The sequence below is a fragment of the Malaya genurostris genome, chromosome 2, assembly GCF_030247185.1.
Source record: "Malaya genurostris strain Urasoe2022 chromosome 2, Malgen_1.1, whole genome shotgun sequence".
Classification (NCBI taxonomy): Eukaryota; Metazoa; Arthropoda; class Insecta; order Diptera; family Culicidae; genus Malaya; species Malaya genurostris.
Genome location: NC_080571.1, coordinates 78,031,587 through 78,044,330, shown reverse-complemented (window position 1 = coordinate 78,044,330; position 12,744 = coordinate 78,031,587). Strand labels below are relative to the sequence as shown.

The window sequence follows — 12,744 nt, the reverse complement described above, 5'->3', positions numbered from 1 at the left end:
CTGGTAACTATCAGGATAAATTTAAAATTATCGACGATAGATTTTTCGGATCTAATTTGCAGCGCTTGCTCCTCGATGATTTGTTAATGGATTTTCCTAATTTAAATGATTCCAAAGCTTCAATATTGTCAGCTTAAAAATGTTTCAATTTGTCAACGGATCTTAAATCTCCATTCCCGTACGAACAAAACGTGACAATGTGACTGAACATTTTGTCCCACCAGGAATTAAACGCTTCAAAAGATTAAAAATTAAATTCTGAAACTTATCTAAAAGCGGCCTCCTCGGTTTAGTAGTATAAATGAGTTCCACAGGCTCACATATACAGAACAATTAGATGCAATATCATATAGTATCAAAAATAAACTCAAGGTAAGTTTACCTGCGATTTTACATGTATCGTTTGATTAGAAACCCTCGTAGAATTTGGTTAACCGCCAGTTTCAGTTGAATTATTATTTGCTTCAAAACAATAAGCGTCTGATGGCTACACGCGTTGTAACCACAGACTAACAGACAGGACACTCAAATTTGATTCTTCAATCATTTTAACGGTCATTTCGAATATTCCATTATTTGGGACAGTACTCACATGTGTCATGATGGCGCCACGTTACCCTATCAAAAACATCATGTCTGTCATCTAGACTGTCTTTATTTTTTTCATTTACCAACAGAGTTGCCATTCATACAGAATTACCTGTAATGTATTGTTTTGTATACGTCCATGCGAATTTCATGCAGGATACAGATTTAATACATATTGCCAAAGATAAACTGAAGATTACAATGTTCCATACGTTTCATTGAAAAATGTTGGGTCAGTAATCGTGAACCAGTTGGTTCAGTAATAATGTAATTTTATTGACCCTCCGTTAACAAGCGTCGACTAGTTCCGACAAAATGCCATGGAAACAATACAAGTTAGAAAGGAAGCACACATATGTTTACATTCAGCATATAATGATTTCTTGCCACAACTGATGCTTCATGGGATGAGGCTATAACAAACTAAATAAATTCTAGACAATGGTTCTAAGTAGTTTTCACTTTCTTATTCTAAGAATCACTGATATAAAGCGAAATTTCTCAATATCGTTCATACTGTAACTTGATATTTTTCCAAACATAAACAATCATTGTCATAGTTACGACGCATCTAGTGATCAGACACTTGTTGTTTTGCTTCAAAATACTCAAATTGACAGTGAACCGAGCTCATCGAGGGGTCCTATTCAAATGATACCTAAGAAATCGCAGACTACTCTATCTTGAGTTTATCTTTGATATTGCCTAAACTATATACATAATTGCGCCTACTTCTCATCCTCCAACTCAATAAAAAATCGAACCCGTTTTGTTACAATATTTACTTGCTTCTGGTCTGCCGCCACTTAATTTCGGGTGAAAACTACCAACACAATAAAAAATAGTCTAGATGAACAAATTTGAGTCGAATAAATGGTTACCCTCCAACATCAAGAAAAAGTTAAATATATTATCAACGTAATCCAATAAATCATTGTGACGATTCATTTTCAAATATTTTGATGAAATCAGGCATCCCTGCAAGCAGCTGATCGGTGTTGACAAACGAGGGGAAACCAACTAGTAAAAAAACTTTTACATAACACAAGGGGTGTACAGATAGTAAATAGTTCGCGCAGTACAATATAGGTGGAACTAGTGCATCACGAAAAATAATTTTTATTAGAATTTACTCATACTGTCATGTCTGTTAGTCTGTGTTGTAACTATGACAATGTTTATTCATGTGTTAATAAAATCAAGTTACAATATGAACAAAATTTCGGAATTTTGTTGCGTATCCATTCCGTATATTCCTAATATGCCAAAGCGAAAATCAATGTAAGTAACTAAATATTTTATGCGAACTGTTTCACATGTTTTCTTCCTCGTATTGTTGCCATATTATTTACCGACACTTTCCGAAGATTATCGACGATTTTGAAGGATTAATAAAATTACACCATTACTGAGATTACTGGTACAACATTGTCTTGGATCGATTAACTGTTTATAGAATTATTAAGTCCACCCAGTAAACGACCATTATTAGGTTAAAACTGAGGGTAAATAAACGATATAAATCAAATCAAATTAATAAGTTTGTACGTTTTTCGAAAATTATCATCATAAAATAAAATAGTTTCATTTGTTCAGGTTTAAATCTTTAGGTTGTTTGTATCTAAAATTGAGCTTTCAAGTAACTTTGAAGTGTAGTGAAGTTTAGTGTATCATCATCATTATCATCTTTATTTTTGTATATATTATGAAGACCCTACACAGAAAGAAATAATGAAATTTACACGACATGTAAATCAATAGTAACATGGAATATATGTTATATGGGTTGAATCAAAATTTTGATTGAAAACCTTCATCGATGTAAAACTAAATTGGATTGCATTGAATTTTCAATGAATATAACTGTATCTTTCAATTAACGATTAGTTTTGTGATAAATTTACATTGAAACCTACAGAATTGTAATGTAACTTTATGTTCAATTGCCTGCTCCAAATATGTGCATGAAAATAAATGTAAATTCACAAAATATGTTTATCTGTGTAGAAACGTTTCGTTTTTAATGTTATTGTGCTCGGTCGTATCTTGAATACAACTCTCTAATTTTTTTTCACATACAATGGTACTATATTAATTCACACTTGTAACCGATGTGTAGGAAGATTCAACAGCAAAACATATCATATCGAACCTAGAATTTTTTTTTTTTACCGTCAATGCTAACCTCAATCGGATGAACACATTTTAACAAATCAGCGGTATTGTTTGTAAACAGACTTTTTTTGTTTGTCTGTTGACAAAATGGATGAGACCTTTTACGGTGCATATCACCTAAATAGAGTATTAAAGCATTTGTTCACGATTGGATACGGTTTGATTTTGAGATTTATTAAATAAAAGAGACTAGTTACAAAGTGTATAGACGATTGTTTGAGATGTGTTCCTCGATTTTGTTTAAGTTTGTTTGTAAACAGTACCGCTGAACTGTCAAGGATGAATTTTTGTTCATTTGTGATGTCACGATAAAAAATCTAATTAGGTTTTGCACGATGACCACTCGAATGAACTACCAATGAACTGCCGATGAATCAAGTTCACCTTTTGACAGCTATCAATGATTTGTTCACATATCTATTAACACGTATTCAAATTAGAATGAACGCAATGAACACATAAACAAACCACTGATAGCTGTCAAAATTGATTCATTTTGTTTATTTTTGTGAGGTAATGTTATGTTCGTGCAAAACCTAATAGACAGCTGCCAGTGGTTTGTTTACAGTTTAAAAGTTCATCAGAGGTTCATCGTTTGAATTTAATAATTGCAAACCACCTCACACTAAACAGTTGCAGAGAAATTCAAATACAGAAACACGTGTGCAGTTATAAACATCCAAAATCCTTATTTATCCACTTACGCGCATGGTTTGTCTCTCGCTAGCAGAGAATTAACTTAAGTAAAACAAAACAAACATTGTCGTAATACGAAACAAACCTAATACAGTGTGTGAAGAATTAGGTTTTACACGATGACGACACAAATCAACTGCCGATGAATCAAGTTTATTTTTGACAGCTGCAGGCGGTTTGTTTTTTTTTTGCGACTTCAAATTAAAAATTGAATATGACGAAAAAGTGCCTGATATAACCGTGTTCCACAGTGAAAAGAACGAAAAAAATTGCCTTGTATGCATCAAGGAGCGACATTGGTATAAATTTGTTTAGTGTGAAGCGACTTGCAGTTTTTAAATTCAAACGATGAACCTCTGATGAACTTTTAAACTTTTTTTAAACAAACCACCGGCGGATGTCAAAAAAAAGTTCATTCTGTTCATTTTGTGGGGTTATGTCATGTTCGTGTAAAGCCTAATAAGACAATGTCTAAATATGTAAACCAAACGAACCAAAGGGACAGCCGCTTATACGAAAAAATACCGTTGTTGTTCACTTTACCTTCGGTATAAGAAATTGAAACCTTGTTTAAAGAACAAACGCAAAAATTAATTTACTAAAGACAACAACAACCTATGTAATTAGGTTTTTACCCATCACTTCTAACCTGAATCGGATGAACACATTTTGACAGTTCAGCAGTACTGTTTGTAAACAGAGATTTTTTTGTTTGTCTGTTGACAAATTGGATGACACCATTTACGGTCCATATCGCCTAAATATAGTTTAAAAACTGTGCAGAAAGAAAAAGTGTAGCACTGGTGTAGTTCAATTGGTAAAAACGAACGATTTCAGTGTAGTCTTCGCTACACCGGTGTAGTGCAATTTAAAAACAAAACCGACACAAGATGTGTTCTTTGATTTTTTTTCAAGCTTGTTTATAAACAGTATCGCAGAACTATCAAGTATGAATGCTTGTCTAATGCGGGGCCATGAAAACATCAAGTACAACGGAGGGATGCTTTCCATCGAAAAATTTTTACTCGGTAAGTTATACCTTCTTATGTGACTTTCGGTCAGGACACACGAATTCCTTGTCTCCTACTGTCATCAGCAGGCTACATGTCAATAATGTCCGAAAGTTGCTTACTACGGTAATTCTTGCGATAAACTGAACAAGAATTCATCTATACTCAAAGACAATGGTACTACCTTTACATCGGTTTCGAACAAACCCCATACTACTGAAACAGTCATCAAATGCTAGATATTTTCATAGAAAAACTATGTTGCTCCGTATAAACTATGTCCCGGGTTGGCGGGTAAATGCGTAGTACGACGGCTCCTCAAGCCAGTTGACGTTTATAACTATAAATCAACTATAACTATAAATCAAATCTAATGAATATTGATATTTGAAGCTTGACTAGTTTTTGATGAAAAAATAATCATAACTTTTTACTGGTAGCTCGTATGAAAAAGCTTAGTTAAGCAAAATTATGCGCAATGATTAGTACAACAACTCTTCTGAAGACAACTTTTCCGTAGAACGTTTCACAAAAAAGTTAGAACAAAAAAAGTTAATTTTCAGGAGCCACCCTACTTTTATTCGGGAAAATTTATGTAACTCGATCAAATGAAAAGCTAGAGAGGTGCTTTTTTAAGCAAAGTTGCTCAAAATAAAATTTCCTACAACTTTATTGTACAACAAAATCATTTTTGAGTTCAATTAAGAAAGTTAGATTTCAGATTTCAATCTCAATGAGGACCACCCTAGTAACATTTTTCATCAAAAGGAGCGCCATTCGATTACAAACAACTTTTGTGAAGACACCAACTACAAAAAACTAATATTTAATAGTGAAAGTATTTTTTTCACGCTAATTTCCCGTTTCGGACCATAGTGCACTGTGAAAACCGACTTTTGAACCGAGGCCCGGAGGGCCAAGTGTCATATACCATTCGACTCAGTTCGTCGAGTACGCAAAATGTCTGTGTGTGTGTGTGTGTGTGTGTGTGTGTGTGTGTGTGTGTGTGTGTGTGTGTGTGTGTGTGTGTGTGTGTGTGTGTGTGTGTGTGTGTGTGTGTGTGTGTGTGTGTGTGTGTGTGTGTGTGTGTGTGTGTGTGTGTGTGTGTGTGTGTGTGTGTGTGTGTGTGTGTGTGTGTGTGTGTGTGTGTGTGAGTGTGTGTGTGCGTAAGTGTGTATGCAACGTTTTTTTGCACTAACTTTTCTCGGAGATGGCTGAACCGATTTTCACAAACTTAGGTTCAAATGAAAGGTCTTGTAGTCCCATACGTAATTCCTGAATTTTCTCCGGATTTGACTTCCGGATCCGGAAATATAGGGTAAAGTGTGTAAAAGTTTTATACCATCACTGAAAAGGTCGAAAAATCGTAAAAAGTTTTCTAAATTGACCTCAAATCTTCTCCAACTGATAGTTTTTATCAGTAGACGGTTAAACAAACCGATTTCGGTTATTCTTTTAAAATTGATTTGGCACATAGCCGAAAAGCTCATTTACCATTAGCGACATCTGCAAATGAATTTTTTTCCGAATTTTCACGTCGGCAGTTGTGATTTACCACGATTTTTCGTTTATTCATTTAACAAATAGATATAAGCAATAAAAGTAAGCTCTGAGGGGAAGGAAATCGAATTGAAAATGATTACTACTACTTTTTCTAGTATGAATTACGAATAAACATGGAAAATTTCCATATATGTGCAAAATGGGGTTGGGTTATTTTTTTTACCAACGAATATTGTTTTAAATAGGAACCATTGTGATGTTTACATCTCGAGTACTCGAATATTTAGCAATCGAGTACCATTTATTTTGGATACTTTACTCGTTATTCTCGAGCGTTTGGAAAGAACTTTAGTTTTTGTAAAAGCATTTTCTTCCATATCAGAACTAATTTAAAATATTCCTACCGATTTGGCAACTCTTGCTAAAAGTATTATCTCTAAATGAGCAGCGCCCCTGCATTTTATTTCAACTTCAATGTACCAATCGCGCGTTAAATTTTTATATGTCCAACCAAGGCTATGGTTCCGTAAAAAGCCCATGGGGATAGAAATATTTGGAAATAATGATTGGTTGAAATGTGATTGCATACTGATCACATTTGAAACTAGTTCAAGGCGGCTCTGCGCCGTAACAAGATTAAAACAAATCCTTGAACAATTGTTTATTTTACCCACATTATCTAAATGACGGAATGAGCAATGAAATCTTACTCGACTGCAGGATTTTTTAGTGCTCGATCGGTTCAGTGCTAGAATTTTCGCCTGAGTTGACTGCTCGATCAACCTGATTGACAGTGACATTTTAAATGTCATTGAATATTCGCTCATTTTATGAATGTGTTAGTGTGAAATTTATGCGACTTAAGCCATTTCACTACACTCCAGCTAGAGGAATGGATGATGCTGACTAAGGTAGGCCGTTTTGTTAATTTCCAGCGAATTTCAATAGTTTATGTTGGGATTCTAAGAAGAACTGGTTATTTACTAGTTCTGTATATCCGAAAAACATAAAGATTTAAACTTGTATATTCAGTTATATAATGTTTTCGTTGAAAAATAAACTGAAAATCAGCACGAAAACGTGCAAAATCAGGAAAGAAGAAGAAGAAGACGAATTGACAATTCAGTCCGCATCTTCTCACTTAATTCCGAATCAACCGATTGTAGGCGAACCGGTTCATTCGGAATCGGTTGTTGCACTGGAGTTGGAATTGATTCGGAATCCATTATGATTTCCACATGAAATTCCGAATGAAAAGGCTATAGCAGGATAAGCATGTGAAATCTGCCCCCAAAGGGAATTCATATTGTTATACCACATTCGAAAGTTCATAGACTGGAAACAATTTTCTCAAAGTTTCAACCCTTTAACTGCCATATTGACGGAGCTAGGGTGGTTCTATTGATTTTTATTTTATTTGATTTTTGAAGAAACTGCTTCTCCGAAAATTTTGAAAAAAATCAGGCATGTTTAAGGCATTATGGGGATGCTTTACAATTTTTTTCAAAATTTTTGAAGATGTATTTCTTTTATTAAAAAATACTAGAAAATTTTTAAACATATTTTTTCCCTCTTCCAATTTTTGCACCACCCTGGATTTTTTAGTGATAAATAAAGAATTTTTGGACATGTTAAAATGGTATGTTTTCATGTTTTTTAAAAATGTGGACGACCAAAATATTTAATTTTTTCTAAAAAATCAATAACAGTCGACCATGCGTTCCCATCAAATTCTGAGAGAAGGAAACGCATGGTGCTTTATCTTAGCAGTTTCTAGTAGTAGTCGACCATGCGTTCCCATAAAGTTCTCTTAAAACGGAAACGCATGGTGCTTTGTTCTAGTAGTTTATGATGCAACTCAAGCGCAGGGCTTAGAAATCAAAGCAACGAAAAGAAGGAAATGAGTATCAAACTTTGCATAATACATACACGATCATACTTCGGGTACAACCTAGAAAGCTACAAAGCGAGAACTTACTGGTATGTGGTTTATATATGAATGGTAGTAATATATGAACGTTGCGAGTATCAAACATATGCAGTTCGGTTACGGCAGTCAAGAACTAGAGCGAGTGACTGTATATAATTCGATGATTCGATAGTGTTTCATGAAATGGTCAAATCGTTTTGCACTGTTGGGTCTCGTACAACGCGGTTTTCTTTTTGCCAGCTCTATACATTTCACTAAATACATAGCGAGTTGAAACAGCAGTGAATTTAATTTTTTATTTTTTATATTGGTGTCAAACAAAAGTGGCCACTGATGAAGGATGGAATCGATTTCTTAGAATTGTTTTTCCATAAATACGTTTATTTCTTAAGGCAATTTACATAAGTTGTTCTTCGCCGTAGCATCACTTTTACATAGAATTCTTATCCTAATATAATACTAATATAGTCACATCAATTTGAGTTTAATAAAGCATATTCCTCTTATTTTTTAAATATCATATTATTTAAACCAAACGATGAACTGCTATAAATTTTAAAATAAGCTGAAATTTTTATACATTTTGTGGTTGATTTCATAACCCACTTGGAGTTTTTTTATATCAGCACATCAGCTATTGGATGAACTAATGGACGCAGTAGGAGTCAGAACTAAGACTCAAAAGGGTCAATTATTAAATTGAAACTTCAATTGTTTTTATGAAATGATTAAGTAGTTTCATGTAAGAAAGGTCACGAAAAAATTTCTGAAAATTATTGACTGTATTTTTCATTTAAATAGGAAATGGGATAAAAATGTTATAAAAATACATTGCAGTTTCAATGCACACATTTTCTCTCTGATTCTTTTCGTTCATTCTATAGAATTATCATCGTCACTTGGTAGCTGTTCTGATTTAAGCATTTCTGACAATATTTTCGCCGGTCTCACAATTCTGGATAAAAACCGAGCATAAGGAAAGGTAGTGAATAATGGCGGCCTCGTGTGAACAGCAATCAACAGTTCTATTGCCAATAACGCATTCACAGCAACGGCGCTGGATTCCCAAATATCCAGTCGAATTTGTTATGTACTCGATATAGTACTTGTAAGCTTTTAAAAATGAGACTTATTACCGGCCCGAATAGCTTTTTTGTGATCTGTGTGTCTCAATTGGGTCATCTCGTGATAAAGCTTTAAATTCAAAATTACTTGGCAGAACATCCTTTTCAAAAGCTTCTGTTCCAGAGCTACTATATTCCGATACTTGTTGCACTCGTTCCAATCCAATGGTTGATAATATTATCTTATTAAAACTTCCCGTTCGCAATTTGAACAAAAATACGAATAAATCTTTCTTATTTACACCAGCATATCACGAAGCTCAATGATATTTGACCATATTAAACCTGTAAAAACCTGGAAGTGTTCCTCTGAGAGTGAAAATCACTTACTGAGTTAATTATGTATTCTCAGATATTTTCTGGAAAATATGGAGCTTTCTACACAATATACCCAAAAATTAAAGAGATCGATTCAGCGAATCAATTTTTCTAATAGACATGGTCGATAAATGCTTGATTTGAAATTATGCAAAGGTTATAACTCAAAAATGAAAAATAACGCATCACTATTTTTTTATATCTGTTGTTTCAATTTTTAGAATAAATAAAAAAATATACAGCGCTCTCAGTCTACAAACCATGAAAACCATCATAAAGATATTCGATTGAAGTTTTCAAACACAAAACTCCAACTTTATCTTTATTATACATTTTTCCAGAAAACTGTACACATCCCTCGATAACATATCTTTATGATAACTTTTGACACTGTAATGAAATTTTCATTCTTTCTTTCATTATTCTTTCTTTACATCCATCAGCAACACGTAAAAAACTGACACTCGCTCTAGTTCTTGACTGCCACAACCGAATTTCATATGTGTGATACTCGCGACGTTCATGTATTACTACCATTCATATATAAACCACATACCAGTAAGTTCTCGCTTTGTAGCTTTCTAGGTTGTACCCGAAGTATGATCGTGTATGTATTATGCAAAGGTTGATACTCATTTCCTTCTTTTCGTTACTTTGATTTCCAAGCCTTGCGCTTGAGTTGCATCATAAACTACTAGAACAAAGCACCATGCGTTTCCCTTTTAAGAGAACTTTATGGGAACGCATGGTCGACTACTACTAGAAACTGCTAAGATAAAGCACCATGCGTTTCCTTCTCTCAGAATTCGATGGGGACGCATGGTCGACTGTTATTAATGTTTTAGAAAAAATCAAATATTTTGGTCGTCCACATTTTTAAAAAATATGGAAACATATCACTTTAACATGTCCAAAAATTCTTCATTTATCACTAAAAAATCCAGAGTGGTGCAAAAATTGGAAGAGGGAAAAAATATGTTTCAAAATTTTCTAGTATTTTTTAATAAAAGAAATACATCTTCAAAAATTTTGAAACAAATTGTAAAGCATCCCCATAATGCCTTAAACATGCCTGATTTTTTTCAAAATTTTCGGAGAAGCAGTTTCTTCAAAAATCAAATAAAATAAAAATCAATAGAACCACCCTAGTTCCGTCAATATGGCAGTTAAAGGGTTGAAACTTTGAGAAAATAGTTTACAGTCTATGACCTTTCGAATGTGGTATAACAATATGAATTCCCTTTGGGGGCAGATTTTACATGCTTATCCTGCTATAGCCTTTCTCGCCGATTCGGAATTGATTCGGAATCCATTCGGAATTCATTCGGATCTGATAATGTGGGTACTATTGCGCTACCGGCTGTGGGATCTGGAAGGGTTTGACAGCAGTATGTTTTAAAAAATTCTAACTGAAAATTTCGTTACGATTGATGTTGTTTGAAATATTTTATACTTGATGGAATCCGCGAATCGAAAATGGTTGACACCAGCTTGGAAAATTTGAAGTAGTTAGGTAAGAAATTAGGCAAAATCGACCGTGTGCAGTGTACTCAAACAGTTTCATTGGCGGAATACTATCGTATCGTATTATATTGCCAAGAAATTCGATGCACCGCTAGAAAGACTCATAAGTGACAAGAATTTCATTTTTTTGGGCCAGTAAGCAAGGATATTGAATCAGAATATAGTGACCAAAAGACTTGACCGGAAGTTTTTAGATTCTTTCGAAACACGAAGAATGTATCCTTCTGGACGACGAAACATACGTGGAGATGAAGCTTCCCGAAGAGTTGAACTTCTAAAACCAACCCCTGTATACGTGCCTGAAATGTATGAAGCATAGCAAAGCCTTTGTATTATATTCCTTTCGTGGAATTTGACCTTCTGTACAAAACGTACAGAGCCATTGCATGGCTGGTGCTACGATTCTAAGATTCCAGGTCGAGGTTTGTAAGTTCAGTTCCCGATGATTTGAACCGCCAACCCGAAACTAATATATATATATGAAACTAAAAACATAAACCTCACAAGCGTCGTTTGCTTCGGTTGTTTGAATCTATTTGATGTGAGTATTGCATTTAGGCGGGGTTAGTCGATGAAACGATGACTGTGGAACACGATTTACTCTATATACAGAATGGGTCATCGGAATACGATTCACCCTAGTAGCAAATGTAACTTGTTGAAAATTATATGTTTGACAATCGTTCCTGATTAGTTAAATTTGACAGTGCAATATATTGATTCAAAGAAATTTACATACTGTTTTCACTGAACAAGTATTACTGCTATGAAACATACCAAGTTTTCAACAAGTTGCGCAGTTGTCACCGGGAATACTTTCCGATTTTTTGGCTCAGTGAGAATCATAAGACTCCAAAGCAAGGTGCCACTTGAACCAATTTGTTCTAATAGGATTATAAGACTTAGTAGATCAAAAATCAAAAGATGTTAGACTTATGAATCTACTGACATAAATATTTGTTGGGCTCCTTATCAAATATACAATTTACTTCCATAATATCAAATTTGTTTCGAAACATGGTTTCATATGGATGATTAGTTATTCTAGGTCTAGTGCATTGTTTGTTCAAAATAAGCTTGTTGTTTATGTGTGTTTTTGTTATCATATTCAATTTCATTCCTAGCAGATGTTTTGCTATTATAGTTTTCTAATCTGAATTTCCAAGAACGCGTACAAAAAAAGCCACCATTCGGAATAACTAAAATTACAAACGCCAGCTTTTGCATTAAATTTTGCACATCCAAACTGCACTTCTAGATCAAACGAACGATCCAGTTACTGAAATCACTGGGAATCCCCTCCAATCCGACACGCAATTTTCATATGCATTGTTTTGTTCTTCATGAGCACACCGGTAATGACTTAATTGCATTTTGCTGGGATCCACGCACGATTTGTCTGATTTACAGCTCTCGCGGTTCGTCCGAAAGGTCATTGCAGGCTACCTTATCAGTATTTTCGGAGGTTGAATTTGTACACAAACACTAAATATTTGCCTAGAATTTAGGCCGAATTCGTCACAAAAGCACTCTTGCACTTACACTCCATTTGCAGCTGCACCGAAGGGGCAATTATCTCCGCCGCGATCCAGATCAACACAATGCATTTCCACTCGGTTCCATGTAGGAGCTTCCACATTTAGCCAAACAATCACTCGAACGCACTTCTAATCTACTGAGATGTACTTCTGGATTTACTGGCCAACATCAACGCACTGACGAAGAGGGTCATAGTTCTGATGATACCAGTGATGCTCTGACGCTTCTTGGAAGCACTGTATCTTAACTGAGTAGAGAAGAATTCGCATAAACCTGTTCCGGGAAGCAGGATCGACCAGTTTCGTACGAATCTAAAGCGCATGCAAACTGCGTGAAC

The 12,744-nt window shown here is 34.6% G+C and overlaps 1 protein-coding gene across 1 annotated transcript in view; it reads right to left on the bottom strand.

Annotated features, from left to right (window-relative positions):
* The window catches only part of LOC131427775 (modular serine protease-like), a 27,848-nt gene extending 15,104 nt beyond the window's left edge, over positions 1-12,744 (bottom strand). Inside the window, exon 1 of the mRNA XM_058591274.1 lies at positions 12,411-12,744. Within this exon, the coding sequence (XP_058447257.1) occupies positions 12,411-12,507 (97 nt within the window). The 5' untranslated portion in view covers positions 12,508-12,744. The remainder of the gene's footprint in view (positions 1-12,410) is intronic.